Genomic DNA, 24,484 nt, shown 5'->3' on the forward strand with positions numbered 1-24,484 from the left:
GTTCTTCTGACACCATGTTTGGCGATCATTTTGGCCAGCTTGGCTGAGGCGGCTGTTGAGCAGCAGAGCGAATAGTACACCAACAGCATCCCTAGCTTGTCTCTTTGTCCTAGCGCCAGTTTTAGACCCTCACGTTCTGTTCCAAGGAGAGATTTCCCGGTGATGGAGCGTGAACTCCTGTGGACCACAGCAACTCCCTCAACCCACCCCTCCAGTCTGGCTTGGCATTGCACCAAATACTCAGTTGGGCAGAGATGGGTTAGATCTGGCTCTCCTTGCTCCCTCACCCAGGTCTGGCTGCTCATTCACAACTAAATCATGGATTATTATTTAACAATATCACCACCAGACCTTTAGGCACAGAGGTAAAGCACCCAGTGTATCAAGCACAGATTGGGGCTTGGTGAGGGGGACAGGACGTAAGCACCTGTAATCCTCCCTTTGGCATTCCCTCCTTCAGCTGTGCCTGTTCCTCCCCTCAATCATAGAGATAGCCTGTGCTACTGTGTCCCCTTCAAGATCTCTTCCTGCCAGGCACCTTCTGCCTGAAATCCACTCACTTGAAGATGGTCACAGGTGCTCAGGTAAACAAAGAACCCAGTCACAGACCTATTATTGCCAGTACACACTATAAGGGCACCTCACAGCAATTAATCTCCAGCTGAACTTCTTTCACAGGCATTCTCCATCCCATCTTCCGCATGGTACACTGCAAACATAAAACGTCACTTCCTCCCACCCAAGGAATGACAACTCCCAGGGTCCCAATGGTCTCCTATGTAAGGCCAAACAGCACATCTCATATAGCAATACAATCCAAACAATGCTCCGAGGAGGAGTAAAAAGGGTGGCACCCTCACCTCCAGTCTGCCTCCAATGGGGCAACTCCCTTTGGTGTGTTTCTCCAGGGTCACCCAAAGGGGCTGTCCTGTCGATGGCAGCACTCCTAAATACAAACTGCTCTTCTTTGATTGTGGAAGGGGCTGGCAATTAGCCAATGAGCAGGACAACTCCAGATATTAAAAATCAAGCTTGCTCTTCCCAACTAGATGGGGGAAATAAAATAAAAACCCAACTGGCTTGCTAGTGGATAAAAAAAGGGAGTGGGTAAGCAATAGGGAGTCAGGTGCTTAGATTCTCTCCTCTCTTTCCACCAATCACTCACTCACCAGGAGCCACAGAAGATCTCAACAGCATCCTCCTATATGATAATTCCATAGCATCTCCAAAGAAACAGGTGGGTGGGCCCTATGAGCTCACCCATGGTATCAAGTTGAACTTGCAAGCTTGCTTGGATAACATACTAGTTGTAGTGGTCACGTGGCTGCCAAAATCTGCACAACTGCAGCTGTTAAAAAAGTGCCAGAATTTTTATGTTGGCCTCATAGACAGTCTCCAGGTGGAGATAACATTCACATGAGCATGGCCAGCCCAGTGGCTTCATACACTTTGAAATGTAACCACAGGGAGCCAAGTCAGTGTTCAGAGTGAGTTTTCTTTACCACCACAAAGTAAAATAGATGGCTACTTCTGGAGGTTGGCAACTTTTCAAGTATAAAGTTTAAAGCAGTAAAAGATTTGGAAATATGAAAATTAACTATCCTTTTCTTACTGTTTTTTAGCCACAGTTGTACAGTCGGGTCCAAGAACAAAGATGGCTTTGCTTTTGTCCTGTTCTCCATTTTTCAAAACCCTGAGCCTCAGAGGCATATAGCTGTCTGACTTCTTACTAGTAGGTTTCTTCAAGGGAGGGCTGTTTGGAATCAGCAAGCCTTCAATGGGCCAGTCAAAAGCCTTTCAAAACATAAACAAAGCGTTTATTCCATTTATAAGAATTACAACGATACAAATAACAGCTAAGAGTGACCAAATAACTTCACACATACAGTATGTATGCCAATTCAGGATCTCCATATTGCAGGGCTAGGGAGTGGACTGACACTATGAGAATAAGGGCTTGCTGGAGGCTGTTTAGTTTAATTTTAAAGTATATAAGCTAGTCTTCAACCAAAGGTTGAAGGATTGAGATAGGGAGTAGGGAACTGAAGGATAGGTTATATCATAGAGGATCATTTTATGGAACACGGAAGGAAATCTTCACCCTAAACTGTCTTATGGTACAATCCAAATCCTGAATCCATTCGGCTGGTTGTTGGCATCTATCTGTCTTGGGAGACAGTGGAGGAGTGTTTCTTTGGGGGTAAAGTCAAACTGTTGGAAGGTTACAGGGCCAGCTGTGACTGTAGAGACGGATATGGGAGAAACATGTTTTGTTGCAGCATCTGGCTGTGCTTGCAGATGTACCATGGCATTTCTTTTGAGTTAGGATACAGCACATTCTCCCAGCCCCTGCTCTGGTGGAAGGGTGCCCAAGCCAGTGGAAATCAATCAATCCAGCATTATTTACCTCAAAAGGGAAAAAAGAGATGGGTGGGGCATAGGTCAGGCTAGTGAGAGCCTATAGCCACTACTGTGTGATTGGGCACAAGAGAATTGCTCTGCCCATTGCACTGGCTTGATTAGACAATCCTACATGCACTGCAACCTTAATATTTAGAAGGGAATATTTTTTGTACATTCAAATTTGCTTAGATGGTTTACTCAGTTGAGAACAAGAAAAAATACTGTGCATGTGCTGACCATAAGCATTTACATCAGACCATGAATGTATGTAACAAATTAGTAGCAAAAGAAATCTTTTAGGATTGGTTTCCTGACATATGGAACTAAGCAGAGAAATCAGCAAAATGACACTTGGCCTCTGTTAAAGTGAATTTAATGAAAAGAATTACGCACAATGGTGCGTATATTCTGGACAATCAGAAAAATAAGAGTTTGCTGGGGAGGAGAAAGGAGAGGGTTAGGTGTGAGGAATGATCAAATTCATGCCTAGTAAAACTCTTTGGATTGTGATCTTAGTAATTATATACGTCATTTCTAATATGCAATGAACATAGTAAATGTTTTTCACACTATTAGTGTGTATCTGCGAGTGTATATTTTAAATGTAAGCATAAAGATATGCCTTTTAAGTGTACTCAAATAGCTGTGCACATATCTGCACATGTGTGGGCTGCACTTTACCAAATTACCTGGTTTAGTTCTCCATTTGGAAGCACAGGCCACATATAGGTCAACTTATTCCACAAAGGATTGTCCACTTTTGACTGTTTCCACTGACCAGGCTTACTTGTTCCTCCATGTTTAATGGCCCACCTGTAACAGAACAAAAGGAGTCTATTTTCTTATCTGAAGTATCAGCAATTGTCTTCTTAACAAATACATTTCTGACTGGGAGCAATTCTTGAGCAGCTAAATTGTAGCTCCTTTGATTGGATTCTCTTAGATCTAGGACATTCCCAAGTTGATGTCATAATATCCATGTTTGAGCCTGATATATATATATATATATGCACTTGGCTGTTCTGTTGGGTTTTTTCCTTCCCTCTGCTGGCTTTCATCTTCATTACTCCTGCTTAGTTAATTTAATAGATACTGATTTGATTGTTTTTCTATTTTAGTTTTTTACAATGGATTTGGATTTTATTGCTAGTTGCTTCTTTTGATTCAGAAAGGCAGGATACATGAATTCCCAGTCCAGCTACATTTGGTCCATAACTATGAACGAGCTGGAATGAAACTGAAGGAAGTCTTGCGTTCCTTTGCTCTCTGTTCCTCCTGTTGTTTCTCTATGCTGCTGGAAGGCATACCTATTATCAGCATTCAGTTTCACTTCCCCAAAATCCTAGTTTGTTATACAAATAAATACATAAAACAGGTTAGTTTTTTTAAAAAGCCACCTTCACACCCCATTGCTTGAAGTTGTCTTGTTTGAATTATATGATGAAGAAATGAAGCAGGTAAACGATTTTCTGAAAATGTACTGATTTTAGAGATGGGCAGCATGGCAGCAAAGTGTGAGATATGACCATACTTAGTGCCATTTCTCATTTCTCTTGATCAAGCAGCTACACACACACACACAGCATTCCTCCTCCTCTCTCTCTGCCAAATGAGAGGAATGCTGTTGCTTTCATGTCCTTATCAGCTTCCTTGAGGCATATGACTGGCCACCATCGCATGGAGACAAGTGACTTGCCCTAAGCCACAGACTGAATACAAGGCAGAGGTTGGGGTATGAGACCCAACCACTCTTTTGGTATTGGATTCGCTGCTGTAATGCAATGCACATTTCACAAACAAAACAATTTAATTTCCAAGCCAGAGCATTGAAAATTGATTCTCCTTGAATTAGTTTACCATCAATTCATTACCTCTCAGATCACACTCCAATTAACTCCTCTTCAATTAATCCCCAAAGGACTAATTTCCCCTCTGCCCTCCCAAAAAGAAGGGTGTTGAAACACACACACACACACACACACACACACACACACACACACACTTACTTCATACCCAACAAATGCAGCCCTATCCTCTTCTCTGCCTGTCTCTTAATAAAGAGGTGTGGTGGGAGGAAACTACAGGGAATAACCTTGTCTGTGCTTTATAGTGACACAGAAATAGAAGCACCTACACAAAGCAGAGGCTCAGTATATAGCATCTTGATTTTAAAGTGCTATGTCTCTTCTCTTCCACCCCCCACCCATAGCAGATGTCAGTGCAACGCACACTGCCTAGCTAGAAAACTCTTGGTGATTTAGCTCCTTTGATTTTAAAGATAAATACAACTATTTTCTTTGCTTATAGAACTGTGGGAAGGGAGGGGGGCCACTGCCATCCTGTTGAACAAAAGACTCTTGGGGATCCAGTTGCACATCAGGAGACTTGTGGGAATTCTGCTAGGTCTTGGGCACTATTGTTGATGAACATTTGCAGCGCGCACCACACGGCTTTTCCTGAAAGAGCGATTAAGCTGCCAGGCTTCAGCGCAGTATGAGTTTTAATAACTAAGTTCAAGCCCCCTGAAAACTGTGTTTTATAAATGAAAAGCTGACAATCTGTGAGCTGCATTGGCATAGGTAACAATATAATGACTGTATAAGTGCCTAAAATGAAATCTGCCCTCAGTGGCACATTCTCTTCTCTTTCGGTTTCTGCCTGTGATTTCCAATAGCATCTGTAATTGAAACCCAACATTTCTTGTTTGCAGCCACTAGGTGGAAACAGCGATTCGTGGAAGTACAGTTGAGAGGCATTTCTTTTGAAAAGCTGCATCACATTTAATTCTACTTAATGTTATTTTATTTCTTTTTTTTATTTCAGACAGCCCTAACATAATTGCTTTTCCCCCCCAGATGTCTCACGAAGAAGTAAAATAGAACTCCTTGTGCCCCAGATAGCTGTCAAATCTGTCTTTTTCAAGCATTCGTGCAAAGGACAAGGCAAGGCTAAAAACAAAGTGACATACTTTTTAACCCCATAATCAATAGGTATGCTATGACTCTCTGTGATTATAAAGAAGCAAAGGAAACACTAGCTATATAGTTTCATCTGAAGTTATCTGGACTGCTGTGATTTTGTCTGTTTTCTATCCCTTGTTTATATTTTGCAGTGTGTCACTGACTGCTCTGATCTCCCTGGCGCAGTAAAGGGGGATATATATTTGATTTTAAATAAATATTATCCAATATTTTACCACTTCTGACTCAATATGGACAAATCTCAGTGCTTATTGTATGCTGCTGAACTTCGTAAGTAAATTGGGGGGGGCATTCTAATTATAGTACAATCCCATGCAGGTACTTAACAGTAAGTCCCACTGTGTTCAGTGGGTCTTGCTCTCAGGACAGTTTGCATAGGAGTGCTGCCTTATTTCTATTTCTGCTTAATTGTTTGCGGCAGTCTACGCAATTATGCAAAAATGGGGCCACAAATGGCATTCACTATGAAACTGCCCTAAACTTTCACGAGCATTAAGGGCTGCTAGCTCATGAGTAGAAATTATTATACTAAAATATAAGTCCCTGCTGAATAATTATAACGTTATCAGAAAAGCAAAGAAAGGATAAATTTACTAAGATCCTGAAGGATTGCAATATTTCAAGTCATGACAATTAGAGTTATATTAGAGTACATTTATTTCTGCTTTTAACTGTATTTTTAATGTAATGGAAACTAAGGTGTTGGTTTGCTATGGCCTGCCCATAATGTATATGTTACAGCTGGGCCACAAAGCATGTTAGCAAAAGGCAGACTACTCAATCGCATTAAAGAATTCTACAAAAAATCAGAAGCAATTTGTCCATCCAGGAAGTGTGGAAATCACAGAAGGACCCAGTATAGATTGCAGGCCACCCTTCCGATCTAATAACATATTTTTATTTTACAATATTGTTGCATGAAGTGAGCAATTACCCTTCAGTCATTGGGAAGGAGGTTAATCACTCACTGACTGGAATGTATATATTCTGAGATGCTGCAGCCTCAACTGTGGGTTGCTCTGGGCCAGGCACTGTCCCTGGAAAATGATGTTATATATTGGAGAACAACTTACAAATGATATGGAAGGGACAACAGAAATATTGTGGTCTTCTCAAAATTGCTTCATGGGACATATAGCTCCATAGCTGTGAAAATGCATTTCTCTTGAATTTTCTAATCTTGCAAACCCTTACTTACAAAGATTAGTAGTCCTTCCTCCCACTTGCTAAGGGTTCAACTAGGAGTGGGAAAAGGACCCCAACCACCCAATGCCCAAAATACAACTGTCCTTTCTTAAGTAGTAGAAATGATGGAACTGACCCTGACTGAAAACTGAAAGGAAAGAAACAGGGTTGCAATTTATGTTATCTTCAAGCTGAAGAACAATTAAACAACTTGCAGCCTGGACAACTATGGCAGGTAGGGAAAGTTTCAGAGGAAAGGCAGCTTGGCACAGAAACGTAGGATTGTGGAGCTGGAAGGGAACCCCAGGGTCACCTTGTACAACCCCCTGCAATGCAAGAATCCTGCCCACAGCCATCCCTGGTTGGACTCAAACCACCAACCTTCTGGTTAACAGGCAGACACACTGACCCATTGCGCCATGATGAGTGTAGGTAGGAAAACAGGTAGCGGTTCAAGAAACAGGAGGATGTCACAATGCAGTCTTGTGCACGGGCAGCTAGGGTTTGGGGCAAGTTGTTCAGAGCTACAACACAGAAACAAGTGACACAAGATGGGGACTTGTGTCTTGTGTCATTTGGCCCTTTCTTCAGCTCCTCCAGCTTCTGTTGTAACCCCTGAGCAGCTTCTTTGTCCTTTCTGCCAACTTGGCAGCATGAAACAAACACCCTTCCACACTTGGGTTCAATTGCCATGATGCTTCAAAGGAAATCTCAGTGTATAATGCCTTAGTGAAGACATTTTCTCTCTCTCCTTTTGTGAAAACATTCAAACAAGGGAAGGCCTGTGTTTCAGTACAAGCTTTGCATGCAGAAGGTCTCAGCATGTTCTGCGGGTAGTACTGGGAGAAACCTCTGCTGAATCTCTGGAGGGCTGCTTCCAGTCAGTGTAGACAATACCAAAGTAGAAGGCAGGTTTCTATGTTTCTAAAGTACTATTTTTTCTTCCCATTTTCGAAAGGAGTTGTGGTTTGTAGATTGAATTCAACAAACAAGATACAAAAGAGTTAAAGGAATGCAGCTTTTTTAAAACTTAAAATTAAAGCTGACCTTTTCTGTCTTCTATCAAGTAACAATTACATTGTCTTAAATCTCATAATGAAATAAAATGAAGTGCAATATGTAATCTGAGCATGATATTCTACGTAATAATTACCTTGGTGAACACCAGCCCAAATCAGCATGCTTCTAATAAACAGGTAGGGGGGGGAATAGCAGATTTGCATACTATTACTGACAAGGACAAATAGTGTTTCTCTCATACATTTTCTTCAAGAATATTGTGGCCCATTTGCATTATTTATCTTTGGTAGAAATAGGCTACCATTATCAAAGCAGGACCTGCCCCCTTCCTCTCTTCAGTTCTTTGAATCCTGCCCCTCTTACCAGCACTATACCAGACCTCTGTTAGATTTTTTAAAAAGCTGCTACAACAGACTGTATCTCCACTGCACAGGTATTTCCTCTGTGGACTATCTTTTAGTAGCAATGTGTAGCACTACTAATACTCAGTAAAAAAAATTGTTAAAAAAATGGTGATGGTACTTACATCTTGAGAACTTGTAAAATGTTTCTCCTACCCTGCTCTCCATTTTCCTGTGCCCTCTCCTTCATTTCATACCCTCCAACATTTATCTGATGAAAATAGGGACGTCCCATTCCATAATGGTAATTTTAATAATTATAGACATCTTACTGGGTTGCCCCAGCCACTTTCAGCATATATAAAAACATAATAAAACATGAAACATGAAAAAACATCCCTATACCAGATTGTCTTCAGACAGGTCAGGGATTGGATAACTCTATACCCTTCAACATGCATCCAATGAAAATAGAGACATCTAAGAAAAAGTAGGACATTCCAGGATCAAATCAGAAACTGGGGTGGCTTCTCTAAATCAGGGATGTCTTTGGAAAATAAGGACACTTGGAGGGTCTGTCATTCTCTGTTGAGTTTATGATGACCTTTTAATTATAAAGTTGATAATAAAAATAAAAACACAATAAAAATGGAATTGTTTAACATTTTATAAATGATGTTTATTAATTTGAGTTTCAAAGACTTTAAAAAATAAGACTGGTGCCAGTCCCTGTCACAAAATGGCTACTGTGGGATGTGTTGCATAACAAAAAAAATGTCTGCTGTTGGGGTGTGGCCTAGCACAAAATTAGAAAGAGCAGAATCATTGGTGCTTGCACTTGCCCTTCCTCAGGCTTATCAAGGAAAGTCAACACTATGTCCTGCTGGTCCTGTTTGTAGCAATCACACCAAAATGATTTTCCCATATACTTATAATGATAGTTTTGTTATCTAATAACAGCAGGGTATCAGGGAAAGTATATAATAGGGCCATCCCCATGCTGTCTTTCACATGCAAAGAACCCATGCAAACACTCACAATACATATACAGACACACATGCATCTCCCTGTCTCTCTCATTTACCTCAAATACATACAGTCACACATTTATGTATCCCTCTCTCCCCCCTACCATATTTATACATACCTCCCCCTTTCTCTCTCTCTCTCTCTCTCTCATACAAAACACCTAAGAACCTAAGAATCAAGCCAGTGGTCCGTCTAGTCCAGCATCCTGTTCTCACTGTGGCCAAATAGATGCCTTTGGGAAGCCAGCAAACAGGACATATACACCACACATTTTGTTTAGTCGTTTAGTCGTGTCCGACTCTTTGTGACACCATGGACCACACATAGATATCTCCTTCTCTGTCCAAGTGCAACTCTCCCCTCCCCTCACAATACATACATTGTTTTCTCTCACATGCAGATAGACAACATACAGATCTCTTCCTCCCTCCTTGCATGCCTGAGCATGTGGGGCTACCCCACACACTGCTCCTTCTTTCCCTACCCGAACTATATTTTAAAAGCAAGCCCTAGCACAGGATTGTCCTAGCAGAACTCCCAGCTTGGTTTTGCCACAGATTTTAATGTGTCCTTCTCATTTGTTTGTGGGGAGGTTAGGGTGATATTTCATTTATTTGTTTAGGTTCGTCCTACTTGTGGTTGACATGCTAAGCCAAACCATGACTTGCATGTTTGCAATAAGACCTGTTTTGGTTTAGCATTGGGTATGAACAAGGGCAATGGGGGCACTTCTTTCCAACCCTGAACTTTCCAACGTCAGTGCTGTGACAGGGCTGCCTTAGTCAAACTCTACACCCTACCAATTCACCAAGCCATATCAAAGTTCCATGAAATGTGAGTGCATGTTTGATTTGGCCCTGTCTTGAACATAATGGGATTCACTTTCTTCCCTCTGTCTTTTTTGAGCTTGAGAGATTAGACATTTTCAGTGGAGTGGAGTCTATCCAAACCAAATCACAACCAAATATACAAAACTATGCAAACATTGCCAGGGTCTCTAAAACATATAAAATACAGCCAAGCAGTTATATGCTGTAGTCTTGGAATTATATACATTTACATAAGTTTTTGTCATACTTAGGAAAAGGCAGTTTGACATGGAGAATCATAAAGGAAGATCCTCTCAAATGGCTGATTGACTTTAAGAAATAAATGTGAATAAACTAAAACCGTCTCTCCTTATAATGTAATTTACACATTTATGTTACTTCATAGATGGTAACAGTACATACTAAAGTCACAGAACAAAGTAATAGCCGCATATATATTTTTCTTTTGGTAAGCAAGCGGGTAGCATTTTGTCACACACAAATTCTGCAGACACACAAGTCCTGCAGATCTGAAATTCTCTCTCTTGCTGTCACTCTGCCATTCTCAATAAGGAAGTGAAGACCTAGGCATGTCATGCACATTAGGTGAAGCTAACAGCCTCCGGGGACAGGTGCTTCCCACACAGTTTAAAGAAATACTGAACTAGCCAAACAATGAATATTAGTCACTGTTCTTCCCCATGCAGTCCGAACTGGGATGCAATTCTGATGTTTTCTTAAGAATAATGAAACTGAGCACCATATTAGATGCATTGCTTCCTTATGGATATATAACTGTTATTTTAACTATGTTTCTAAAGAAGTAAACACCTCAGAGGTTTTAAAATATGTTACTGAAAATAAGACCGATTTATTTATTTTTTGTTTGCCTGACGTTTTTAGGCAGTACAGCAGAGATAGATAGAAAGAGAGCATTTCCCCTCATAAAAGCATCATTCAGGATTATAGAGATACTGGCTCGGTGCTGATATAGTACATACTTGGGATGCAGAAAGTCTCCAGGAAGCGCTGATACCCTGGAGAGCTACTGCCAATTCAGTGTAGTCCATACAGAGCTAAATGAACCAATGATCTGACTTGGTATAAGGTAGCTTCCTGTGTTCCTAAAGCCCTTCTAAGTATAGGAACTTACTTAGGAACTTGTAATCCAGGTACAGCAGTGAGCCACAGTCAAAGTAAAGTAGTGAGGGGCACCATGCCAAAATTACCTGGCAATCAGTGTACAAGATCCAAGCAAGTCACTGTAGGAAAGGCAAAATCTCCCACAGCCCCTCTACTTGCATTCAGGTATACAAGTCTCCTATCTCATTTGCAGTTTCTCCCTATGACTGGAATTTATAAGTGAAGATTAAAGGTACTTTCATTAAAGGTAATTTCAGAAGTTTTTTCATCTGCATTTAATATCACACCAACCTTTGGGTAGCATATTCAAATGTAAATCATATTCCACTTAGAAATACTGTCTTGGTGCAGGAAATAAAAGGTTTCCTAGCGGAGAAGGTGAATGATAGATAGATGATAGATTAGATAGATAGATGATAGATAGATAGATAGATGATAGAGAGAGAGAGAGAGAGAGAGAGAGAGAGATGATAGATAGATGATAGATGATAGATAGATAGATAGATAGATAGATAGATAGATAGATAGATAGATGATAGATAGATAGATAGATAGATATAGATGATAGATAGATGATAGATAGATAGATAGATAGATAGATAGATAGATGATAGATAGATGATAGATAGATGATAGATGATAGTTTGTTATTATACCGTCCTTCATCCAAAGATCACAGGGCAGTTCAATATAAAAATGCAATATAAAAATGAGAAAACAAAATACAGTGGTACCTCGGGTTAAGTACTTAATTCGTCCCGGAGGTTCATACTTAACCTGAAACTGTTCTTAACCTGAAGCACCACTTTAGCTAATGGGGCCTCCTGCTGCCGCCGCGCTTCAGGAGCACGATTTCTGTTCTCATCCTGAAGCAAAGTTCTTAACTTGAAGCACTATTTCTGGGTTAGCGGAGTCTGTAACCTGAAGCGTATGTAACCTGAAGCGTATGTAACCCGAGGTACCACTGTACATTTTTAAAAGCCAATAATCCCCCTCACACAAACGCATTTTAAAAGCCACAGAACCTTTAATCATCCTGGTTACAGAGAAAGGATTTTGCTTGGTGCCTACGGATATATAGTGATGATGCCAGGCAAGTCTCCCTGGGGAGAACATTCTACAAGTGGGGAGCCACCACAGAAAAGACCCATTCTCATGTTGCCACTCATCCCACTTAACCAAAGGTGTTTTCTTTGAGCTCAGTTTTGCTTTTTGCAAAACCAAACCAAACCAAACCTCTGAAGTGCTTATTTGTGATCACATTATCAGAGCACCACCAAGCTTTCCCCCCCTGCAGGGTGGGAGGCTGCTTTGACTGAGGGTGGGGAAAGAACTACATTGTGGAAAAGAACTACATGTATATGTTTTGGATAACAGAGAATTATTTCTTAAACAGGACATCCTAAATGATGCAGAGAGGATAATCTGAATACAAGGTAGCAAAATGATTTAAGATATATTAGCAGAGTCACTATCGCTAAAACTAGCGACAGCACTGATAAGACACCAAAGTGAACATTTACGTTCTTAGTACCATGTTCAAAAAGAAGGAGATCGACATATGGAGGAGATTCAAAGGAGTTAAACCACAGAACTGAATGAAGTAAGTAGCTTCAGTAGAGATAAAAATTGATGGAGCCTATTTAAATGTTTGAATCCTTACATGCAGACTGCTTTACATTATTCTACACGGTAGCAGTAACATGTAAAGAAGCCCTAAAGGGGGACACAGTTAGTTCTAAATGTTTTAAAGGATGCCAAAAAATAGAGAAGGAATAGTTGTTCACACAATCCACTAAATTGAACCCCAGGAGAAAGTAGGATTTAGGTCATTATTTTAAATGCACAGCTTCTGAGACATAAAGCAGTTAAATAAATGTGCAAAGCTGGGAGAGATGTATGTTCCAGAGCCTTTCGTAAGCACACGGTTTTTATAATGGATGAGAAGATTCGGAACCTGTACACGTCAAATGATGTCCCAGTTGGCTTTTGGATTTCACCATATTAACAAGGAAAGCTTTCTTATTACAGTAACATGAGAAGTTGCCCAAAAGTTGCCCATGAGAACTAAACACTTTTTTTTTGGGGGGGGGGGGGGATTTACATACTATACATTCCAATTCAGAAACTAGAATCTACATCTAGGATAGCATCCGTTCCGGGTAAGAAAGATCAGCTTTTGACCTTGCCAGTTAGAGTAGGAAACCACATCTTCAATGAGAAACAAACAATGGGTTGTATCCAGCAAAGTCATTGTGTGAGCAAAATGATTCCCTCTTGCGCAAGATAATTCACCATCCTTTTCCCTGCCCCAGACACCCCTGTATCCCCTAACTCTGCTTTGGGAACTTTATGAAGCATATTTTGAAGGTGTGAGTTACATACAGGGGGGAGAGAGGGAAAGGAATTTATTTATTTATTTTTAAATAATTTATTTATATGAGTTTTTAAAGCAGCATTAAATAACAATAGAACAAAGAGCAGTCATACAATTTATGTAAGTATCAACTACATATTTCATTGGTCCAATCATGTAGAAGAATAAAAATAAAGTGCCATTTATGCTATAAATAAGTTATAAGATCATTAAAAAAAATTAATATAGTATACATTTTATACCAGATCTTTCTGTAATATTCTCTTTGTTAAGGATGGACTCCAGCTGAGGTCTCTCTAGGGTAATCATGAGATAAAGCTAAAGCAGTGTTTATGAAATATTATCTAGTATTTCTGTTTTCCTCTTTCCAGTCTGCTTTGTCAGTTTTTCCATTAGGGCTATGGACCATACCTACAGTAGCTGTACCACTCATTCATCATGCTCAAGCTTGTAATTATCCAGTGTTCTGCAGTTTCAATTCTTGTTGCCAGAATAAAGGAAGTCAACAGGTTCCTTCCATGCACATCAGGAGCACCTTCAAAGGATCATGTGGTACTAGCTGGCTTGTTATTAGGCCAACTAAAGTGCCCAGAAATCCTGGGCCACTGGCAGGGACTAACAGGGCTCCAAAGAGTGTGTGGCAGAGGCCCAGGAGAGGGAACCATTGATTTATAGGGTGTCACACCACCCACAAAGGAGGAACCAGGAGAAGAAGGAGAGTCAGGGCAGCCAAAGCAGAGGAAGGCAAGGAGGATGTGACAGAGGAAGAAGCGACAATCCAGTCAGTTGATTCCTTACCTTTCCCTGCCCCACTGTCTCCTAGAACCAGGAGGGACTCAAAAAGGAAAGAGCAGTGACAACTTCTGTGCAGGACAAGTCTCAGGTTGCAGGCATGCAACCCATCAGAGGAGGGGATATAAGCTGGGGGAGGGGAGGGACACCACTGTTGCTGCAACTGAGCTATAGGGCCGGGACCTGTGGACAGTTGCCTAGAGGCTAGAGGTGTGTGTGTGCATGTATATTCAGAGCACTGTGGAAGGTGCTGTTAGCGTTTCACTTGCCAATAAAGAGTTAACTGTCAGACATGTACCTGACAGCCCAGACATCTGGGCTGAGCTGTGTCAGCCACTGGGCAAGTCTACCACATGTGGTAGAAGGTACCTGACCCCACACATTGTATCCAGCATAGAAGAAAGGTAGCTTTTTTTGTGATTCTGCTAAGTGCGTAGGGAAGACGTGGATCAGTTTGAAAGAGTTCTCCTTCAAACTGGCCGATACTGAACAAAATGGCACCCTGCCCCACCCTCAACTCTATTTTGCTGGATCAATAGTTAGGTTTAGGCCATGTTTCCAGGTTTATTTAAGACTGTCCAAGAACTACAATGTACAATGATTTAGTTTGATTCACCCATTGTAAATAAGAACTTTCCTTACTTTCTCAGAAGTACAGAGGCTAGTTTGTGTATCTGAAATATAGAAAGAACCATCTTAAGAGTTCACTTTAGAAGAAAGGACCACTGGAAAAGTGGACAAAGCATATTTGGTACTTGTAGAATGACTTCAAAGTACAAAATAACCGCTACTCTTTGAGCTTGTGTTCTGTTTTCTGAGCCTCTTATCTTTATGCTTGATCCCTGACAATTAGGTGGGGATGCAAACTAGATCTGCACCCCAATATTCTAGCCAGAGAGATCCAAATGGAGTTGGTAGTGGATCAAGTTCTGTTTTCTAATGTCTAGGGAAATTATCACAGCAAGCTGAGTATAAGGGGGTTTTTTTTAACCCCATTCTTTACAAACTTGGATGTCTCTGGTTTTGAAGAAGTGCGATTTCCACCTGAAGGTAATGTTGGGTGTCTCAATTTTTGGCTGCTGATGCTGCCTGGCTTATTATTCCCCCCAATGCCAAGGTCTGCAGGACAAGACAGACTGGTGAAAAGCTACAGATAGGTAGCCGTGTTGGTCTGCCATAGTCAAAACAAAAAAAATTCCTTCCAGTAGCACCTTAAAGACCAACTAAGTTAGTTCTTGGTATGCGCTTTCGTGTGCATGCACACTTCTTCAGATACACACAGCTCCACCTTTGTCCGCTTCTTTAATTATAATGTCTGGGTTGTTTCTGAGATTATCTATGGCTCTCCTTTCAGCATGGTTTAGATTTTGTTGTAAGCAATGGTGTTTTCTGGTCACATCTGTTTGGATTCTGTGGCGGAAGCAGTCAATGTACAAGTCCAGTGTGGTATTGCGTCCATCAGGAGGGGTCCATGTGGAGTCCCTTTTTGTGTAACACTTTTTCGGTGGTAGTTGGTGGTCAGTGTTCTGTTGGGAGGGTGGTTGTTGTTCTCCAGTGGGTTGAGAGGTGTTGTGTTGTGAAGTTGTTGCTTGTTCTGCTTTGTCTTGTTGTTGTGTGTGTTGAAAATACTCCTTCAGGCGTAAACGGCGGAAAAATGCTTCCAAGTCCCCGCAGAACTGGATCATGTGTGGGGATTTGGCAGGGCAGAATGACAGTCCACGTGAAAGGACTGATTCCTCAGCTGGGCTGAGTGCTTGCTGTGAGAGATTGACAATATTGTTGATCTTGTTTTGATTTGTAGCCTGTAGGTTGGAAAGGTTAGAGAGTTTCTTGTTTTTCCGTTTTTTCAGTAGCTCCAGTTGAGAGTGGTAAATGTTTTGTTTTTCCTTTTGGAACTCTTGCCAAGCTTGGTGGTTCCTGATAGAGTTGTCCAATACAAGGAGTTCCTCCTTTATTAGCTTCTGTTTAGAGTAGAGAACGCTGATCAGATGTTTGAGCAGCTTCTTAGAGAAAGTGTTGCATAGTGTATCTGAAGTGTATCTGAAGAAGTGTGCATGCACACGAAAGCTCATACCAAGAACTAACTTAGTTGGTCTTTAAGGTGCTACTGGAAGGAAATTTTTTTGTGGTGAAAAGCTATTCATGTTAGCTCATAAAGGATAGTAGCACTCCATAAATTATGAGTTGCTGCTACAGTTATCCCATTTTATACAAAGGACAAATATGCATAAAACCCTATTTTTCCTGGTATTCAGATCACTACCTCAACTTACAGAGGCTGAAAATCAAAATTGCCATTTGTTAACTGACAGAACTCTCAATCCTTAATCTTGCTAGTAGAAGTAACTTGGATGAAGGGACAGAAACTATTTTTTTTAATGAGGTGGCCACTACAATTCTAAAGAGGGTCATAGATTTTGAGATGCAAGCTTTTCAGAGTTAGTGGAGCCCTGGGAAATCTGTTTCAAATATACATCTGTGTAAAATGGGAATAAGATTTCCAGTCTGAGATATTTTAATAAAATCATTAATGCTTATAAAGCTGCTTTGCAGCATACTGACTCACCTCAAAAATATATTTATTTAGCAGGAGCCAAACAAAATGATATCTGTGGGTGTATGTGTAAAATTTAGACCCTGAGAGAATTAAATAAAATTAGTAACCTACCTTTTATATTTTTATTACATAGATCTAAAAGATAAGAAGTTGCTGGAAAATTAATAGGAACATTCTTTTGTTTCATTTTATACAGCACTGGAGCCTTCAGAATTAATTGCAGCCTTCTAATAAACACAATGATGTAATGACGTATTTAACATTACTGGTTTTTGTTTGATTCCAAATAAATTGCAGATTTTTTTCTGGTGTGATACTAAAACAATTACCATTTTGAAAAAGGATAATTAATCTGCAATTTTTTCACATTAGATCATATATCTCTAAAGAGGGCCTGCAGATTTGATAGTCTTCAGCTGCTGTGTATTTATTTTTCATTTTTTTTTCTAGTGATGTACGGCCCCATCAGTGCTGACATTTAAATGAGTGAGTATTCAACACAAATGTGATCATTTGTACAGCATCCAATGCAGCCCCATACTGAGATGATTGCTTCTTGGAGCTATCTATGGGTTCTCGAATAGAGGGGAAAAGCCAGGCAAAATTTTATCAATTTACATTTTTCTGTGATTAATTTTTATGCAAATAAGGGCCCGACCGTGCTCCCATCTCACCTGAATCATGCGGATCATCAAAGACAAATTGAGCATCACTTATTTAAAAAATAGGCTTTAAACTACTCTACAGCTGTGTTGGAAAATGCTAAGAGCAGGGCATGAACTTTTCTAATGTAACAGGGATAGATAAGAAAATGCCTCTTTCTGCTTTTTGTTTCCACAGCCTCACAAATGTAAATCATAACAAAATCCTAAAAAATACCTTTGGTTTGTAGCTTCTATCTCTTTGTAAATATTTGACAGCCAAAAAAACAAACAAAAAACAGTGGGAGGAGATTTCTGCCCAATACTTAATCAGAAGGTTCTGCATACAAACAAAATAGTCTAACTACTGGTGATACTAAAACTGTGTATCTGGAAAATGTTTTTTTATCATATGTATAAAGAAGAAGAATTTGCTTCCGTTATTAGAAAAATGTCCTCTATGCAAACATAAAATTGTATTGAATTAACCACATATATGCATAAACTATGGTATATGTATTATATCATTTTTTAAAATAGAATTTAGTAGTGTGCATCTAAAAATATAATCAATTAGTGTTTGCTTCTGAATGGAAATAATGAGAAAAAGCCCGCCTACACAGCTGTACATCCCACTCTTAAGCGCATGTTCTTGTAAGTAAGCTGTATTTATGTCTTTAGATGAATTATATATGCAGATTAAAGAAACAAGTTCTGAGAACTTTGCATCCTTCAAGAATGGAAACTAAGATGAAATATTTTCTTTTAAAAAATTAGTTCTCCCCTTACCAGCCAGAAGATGATGCAAAAATCTAATTAAAGTAGGTCCCTTAATGGTCAGTGTTAAAAAACTTGCTAATTAGAGGTGTGCATTGAACTTAGGGATTCTTGAATAATTCATTTTTTGCAAATTCCTGTTCAAGATGACTTGAACTGCACCTCTCAGACTAAATTTAAATGTAGAAAAATCCAGATTTGAATAAGACTCTTGTAAGCAAAACGTTTTAAGAAATATCTTGAAAGAAACATTTTTCTTCGTAGGTATGTTGAGAAAAAAATAGGCTTAAATATGTATTAGAATATGCATTTAAATAGCATTCTGGGAGGATTTAAAAAATGCAGGTTAAAGTGGAAATGGAATGGAATGCTGGGTAAAACATGTCCAAGTAAAATTGACCAGAAATAAACAAATTAGCCAATTTCTCACTAAAATGCAGATTTAAACTTTGACAGAACCATTTCCCGTTCCCGGGGAGATGTCGTTGCGGGCTTGGGAGCAAGCCCTCCCTGCGCCATTGAATGGTCCTCAGCCACGTCACCCTTAGACTGTCCAATTTCGACAGTCCGGGGGCATGGCACGGGCTATTTAAACTGCCCACGACTGAGGACTTGCCCCTGTTTTTCTCCCTGCGTGGCCATTTCTCTTGCCCTCCCTCCCTTAGGTTAGGCTCTTTTATTTCTTGACCTTGCTATGGACCTCAGTTGGTCACCTTGGTTGTCCAAGGGGCCTGGTAGGAATTTTTCCACTTGGCAAATTTGTCTTTCCGCCTACCTTGTAGCAAATCATCACAACTTTGTAAGGTTTGGCGGTTAGGCATTGGAGTATTAGGCTGAAGGTGAGAGGAGGTAGTGGCCATCACCTACCCCTCCTAATTCAAGGGTATTCCGTTAAAGGAATCCGGGGGGCGTGGTCTCCGTCCGAAGCCCCAGAGGGGGGGGCTAGGGCCCTGCCACGACCCCTAGCGGTGACCCTGGGGGAGTTCCTAGTTGATGTGAATCAGCAGGGCTCCCCCTACTGGTGGTTAACCCTTCCAAGACTCCTGCAGATGGGCAGGAGTCAGATATAGTCATGTGGTTTCCAATGCCTAAGCCAATACCACTCACATTCTGTAACCAATAAAGTTGTGGCCTTTTTCTCCCATTAACCAAAAATACTGTTTCATGTGTCTTTATGCCAGTCCCCGGGAGGGTTTGGGACCTTGCCACACAATTAGCTCTGAAGTCAAATAAGTAAGCTGACCTACATTATTTGAACCCAGGACTGAAAGCCATAATGTTTATTTACATGCCATCAAAGGCTATTATGGTTTATGCTGTTAACATTGATTGATTGATTGATTGATTGATTGATTGATTGAATTCATACACCACCCTATACCATGCAAGTGATCAGTTACTCAAGGTGTAATGCAGTTCCACCTAGTCTTATCAAGCTTCAGACTGAACTGCTTCCAGAATGCACATTGCCACTTACCTACTTAACGATCCATATTCTGGACTGTCCACATGTCCAGTACTCATTTATTTACCAGCCAGCCAGCCTTGAGAGTGGTTTCAGGCCGCAGTCTTAGGCACTTTGCTTGGAAGGGAGTTTCAGTTAAACCAAGTACGTGTTCTGCTTCCAAGGCAAAGTTCACAAACCAAAACACCTGCTTCCGGGTTTGCAGCGTTCTTAATCCAAGTTGCTCATAAACTAAACTGTTCTTAAACCAAGGTACCACTGTACAGTGGTACCTCTGGTTACAGAAGCTTTAGGTTACAGACTCTGTTAACCCAGAAATAGTACCTCAGGATGACAACAGAAATTGTGCAGGTGCGGCGCGGCGGCAGGCCCCATTAGGTAAAGTGGTACCTCAGGTTAAGAACAGTTTCAGGTTAAGAACGGACCTCCAGAACGAATTAAGTTCTTAACCTGAGGTACCACTGTAGTAGTAATTTTTATACCCTTTATTTTAGGGCCTCACTGTCACCTCCATAGTTTTCCTCCTTCCCGTTGTTATAATCACAACAACCCTGTGAGGTAGGTTGCACAGAGTGACAGTAGCTACTCAAGATTACCAAGAAAACTTCATGGCTAAATGAAAATTTGAACAGCCCAGGTATTAGACACTTTAACCACTACACCAACATCAAAGATACTAAAAACAACTAACCTATTTATTTCTCTTGGCTTGAATTTATATCTATCTTTATGCTCATTTTTGTGACACTACAATTTGATATTCTTTATCAATTGTTAAAACACATAAACCAATCAGACCTGATAAAGCATTCCAGTGCAGGTATTAAAAAAACATTACCAGCAGCCACTTTCCTCAGAAGCTGACAAGCTGGAACATGTGCAAAGAAGGGAAGCCAAGATTATCAAGGGTCTGGAAACCAAGCCTTATGAGGAATGGTTGAGGGAGTTGGGTATGTTTAGCCTGGAGAAGAGGAGACTGAGAGGAGGTATGCTAGCCATCTTCAAATATCTAAAGGGCTGCCACATGGATGATGACGCAAGTTTGTTTTCTCCTGATCTGGAGGGTAGGACTCAAACCAATGGATTCAAGTTACAAGAAAAGAGATTCAGGAACAAAAACATCAGGAAGAAACTTTATGACAGTAAGAGCTGTTTGACAGTGGAGCAAACTCCCTCAGAAGGTGGTGGGCTCTCTGTCCTTGAAGGGTTTTAAGCAGAGGTTGGATGGCCATCTGTCATGGATGCTTTAAATTGAGTCCTGGCATTGCAGAGGGTTGGACTGGATGACTTGGGTTCCTTTCTGACTCTAAAAATTTATGATTCTGTGATCTGATAGTCAATATATTCCTCTGTGATGGCTGCAGAAACATGCCTGTCCATTCCAGAAATGAGGTGTGTCCAGTTTCCCCAGGTGAGGACTGATTCTGCAGCATATGAGGTCTCTCATGTGTCCCACTGTTTCTCATCTTAAAGGATCCAATTGCAAAAGAGAAGTAGGAGAGGTTTTCAATGTTCAATCTCTTTCCCTGTGCTTAGAATTTTCCTGTTTTTATGGATAAACTCTTAATAGTAATAAAAAAAAACCCAGCAATAACTGTGCAGTGAAATAAACTATTATAATATACAGTAGCACCATATAAACTGCTGTCTCTGAGGAACCACGTTCAAAAGAAGGCATCTGTAAGCAAATAGGTCTTTAGACCCCACCTGAATACCTGCAATTATTACATATTTTGACTGGAACAGGGTTCTACAGGCATGAAGCCACAGATGAAAAGACCCTATCCCTCTGTAAAACATTCATTATCAATTCAATATATGGCATATGGCCCCTTTAAGAGAAACTGCTATGACCCAGGAGACCAGATCCTGGAGAGTTGATGAAGAGTTGTGGGCTCCGAAGGCTTGCGGATAGCTGCCTGTTCTGGAGGCTGGGGTCAGGGGAAGCTTGGGCTTCCCCCGTCCCCAGCCCCGCAAGCTCCAGGAGTGGCGGCAAGGTTGTGCTCAACCTGTTTTGGGGGCTGGGGTCGGGGGAAGCTCTGGCTTCCCCTGCCCCAGCCCCGCGGCTAAAAACAAAGCTAAGACAGCTTGGCTTCTGCCAAAGCTGCGCCCAGCCTCTCCCAGCTGGAGAGGTTGCGCTTGGCTAAAGAGGAAGCCAAGACAGCCAGCAGGATGGATATTTTTTTTTTCTTTATTCCCCCCCCCCCCTAAAATCTAGGTGTGCCCTATGGTCTGGTGCGCCCTATGGAGTGAAAAATACGGTAAGTAGGATTTATTAGTTAATGCATGCCATTCCATCAATCTGACAAAGTTGCGTTATTGATCCCAGATACCTTTGCCTATCATCATAAATACAATGATCTGAACATTTTCTAGCTAGGCAAAAATATCTGACTCCAAGTAAAATGGCTTCTATGCCAATGGAAGTAAAGTGGTGTGCATTTCTGTGTGATATATCATGTTTAGATTGTGGGGTGGGGCGAGGAGCACAGGCTAGGCAGTAGGTGCTGCAGGCCATAATGAGCATGAAAGCATGAGGTTGCTCAGGCAACAGAAAGTCTAAAGTTGCAACTCTTTCCTACCCAATAATTGTGTGCAGGATAAATGCAGAAAGATCACACTACTAAAGATGTGTGTTTACTATCAGAATGAAAAATCTATAAAGTTCACTGAGAGAAGAGTGGCGCATCATTTAACAGACCCAAAACATCTAAAAGCTGAATTGACAGCAATGATAATAATAAAAACTCAGTTACTAAATTCTATCTTTTATAATTGACATTGTGGAAGAAACTGAGTATGATGATTGAAACCCAACAGCTCTGAATACAATAATCATAATATTGTATGCCTATCGCAACAGAAATAATTTAAGAAATAGTACTGGCATCACTAATGCTGCCAACTGACAGGGCCTTCAGCTGGTACAGCTGTTCCTCAGAAAGTCAAGGACAGTTGCCAGTGTGATGAGAAAACTCAGTCTTCTCTTTCACAGTAGTAAATTGGCACCTCCTAGCTGACAGGAGGTGCTGTCCCCATGAAACTTAAGAGTTCAAGGCAGCAGCAAGAGGAAGAATTAAAGAGAAGACACATGTGCTGCATAAAAATGTAATACATTCAGGAAAAAATAACAATAGAGAAAAGCAAACTACAAGACTTCTGTGTGTGACATCATGTCGCATAGTTATTGTTTTTCTTCCGTTGAGGTACTGACCTTTCGCATTAGGCCAGTGCATTTAAAACTGAATGCTCAAAGGGAAAAATTGCATAAAGACCACATCCTTTTGTTGCTGAATGTGAATGCAGTGACCCAGAAGAAATGGACATACTGAAATGTCCTTAAAATATCTTTTATTTAAAAGTACGTACTGGCTGCACTGTGGTTTTCCATCAAAATTATATAAGGAAAAGCTTCTGGGACTCTATACTTAACCTTAAAATAAAAAGGAGCCTGGTAGCTATGAACCTTAAGTAAATTTAAGGTGTGTGCTAGGTTACATGCATGAAGTAAAGTAGTAATGTCTTCTGCTATTTTATGCATTTTGCTGAAATGTGTGTGCAATTACTTTTTTAAATTAGTTACTTTAATTTAAACCCCGCCTTTCTACATTCAGCATCCAAGGGGGCTCAGCACAAAGATAAGGTCCACAATAAGAATGTATCTGATAGGTTTTACTCTCTTTATTGTTAATTTTTTTATTTTTTATTTTTTGCAAAAAACCACAAACCCTGGTTTTTTTTACTGACACCTTTATGTTTCTTGCAAATCACTTTGGCAGTGCTTCTCAAACTTGGGTCTCCAAGTGAGGAAGCTGACTGATTTGAAGGGGGTGATATTGTCAGTTTGCATTTCTTAGTGGAGAAAGTATTGATCTGATGTGTAGAGATCTTTCCTATTCTACTTAATTCAAGAGGCTTCTGGAAGCTTCTCTGTGTGACAGAAACTTCATGAAGTTTGGGTTATTCCTTCAGAGAAGCTGAGTACAGCTGGTTTAAACTGGTTCTGTTATCTCTTTCTGTGAAGGTCATGCTGACTTTAATAAGAGGCCAGAAAGAGCCTGAGTTTCACACTTTCTTTTTCTATCTCTCGTCCGTGTGATGTGGTGTTCTGTATAAAGTGTTAAGGTTTATACTTATTATAAGTTGTTGTAAGTTTAAGTCTGCTGCAACTGGATTTCTTACGGACAGTGCCAATCCTGAACGTATTGGATTTGTGACCATTATGCTCATTTTCCCTCAGTAGCAGTAAAGCTCTGCTGGATGAAATACAATTGCCTGTGGTCTAATTTTTGGGAACCCTTCTACGTGTTTAAGTTGTTACACTGCTAACTATACATTGGAATCTACTCTGGATCTGAGTAGAATGCCACAACAGATATGACTGATCTAGGATGAAGTTGCATTCTCTCTAAAGGATCACATTAGTAGCTTTGGGGACCTTTTGTGGAAGCACAGCTTGCCTCTTTGGCCAGGAGTGTCTCCTGCCATCTTATGCTGCCATGCCAAATGCAACTGTGTCTAGAAAGATCAGATCTTGCTTTGGTAATCATGCACTCATCACATCCAGGTTTGATTGCTGTGAGTCTGCATTTGAAGACAGTTCAAAAACTCCCATGTATTAGAAAACCAGGGAAGACAATTCTGATTTTGAGGAGTTTAGGTGACTATTTATCATTCTGGACCTGGGTCCTTTAAGCGGTTAATTCTGTTTTCCCCTCCCTTCTTAGTCTATGAAATATTCAGTTATAGGCTGAGATGGTACAGCTTGGGAATTTCAATCTTTAAGACCTTAGTAGAATCCCACAGTACCAGCTAATACAGGAGTATATGGGTAGTTATCTATGTTGGCTACATGCCATATATAAAGTAATCCTCTGATCTTCTAAGAAAATATAAACATTGTCAAGGCCCATGAAGTATAACCCAAATAGCAGATGTGATTAATGTGAGCGTTAACTGTAGGT

At 40.5% G+C, this 24,484-nt stretch overlaps 1 protein-coding gene across 8 annotated transcripts in view; it reads right to left on the reverse strand.

Moving 5' to 3' along the window:
* DCDC1 (doublecortin domain containing 1) overlaps nucleotides 1-24,484 on the reverse strand; it is a 267,210-nt gene that overhangs the window by 69,536 nt on the left and 173,190 nt on the right. For all 8 annotated transcript variants that reach the window (XR_014566754.1, XM_083748746.1, XM_083748748.1 and 5 more), the window contains exons 20-21: nucleotides 3,093-3,216; nucleotides 1,613-1,794 (exon numbers count right to left, since the gene is read on the reverse strand). Coding sequence is in view for 7 of the 8 variants with exons in the window: in XM_083748746.1 (XP_083604872.1) it covers nucleotides 1,613-1,794; nucleotides 3,093-3,216 (306 nt within the window). In the remaining variant the exon portion in view is untranslated. The remainder of the gene's footprint in view (nucleotides 1-1,612; nucleotides 1,795-3,092; nucleotides 3,217-24,484) is intronic.

The sequence above is a fragment of the Podarcis gaigeae genome (assembly GCF_964106915.1).
Source record: "Podarcis gaigeae genome assembly, chromosome: 1".
Classification (NCBI taxonomy): Eukaryota; Metazoa; Chordata; class Lepidosauria; order Squamata; family Lacertidae; genus Podarcis; species Podarcis gaigeae.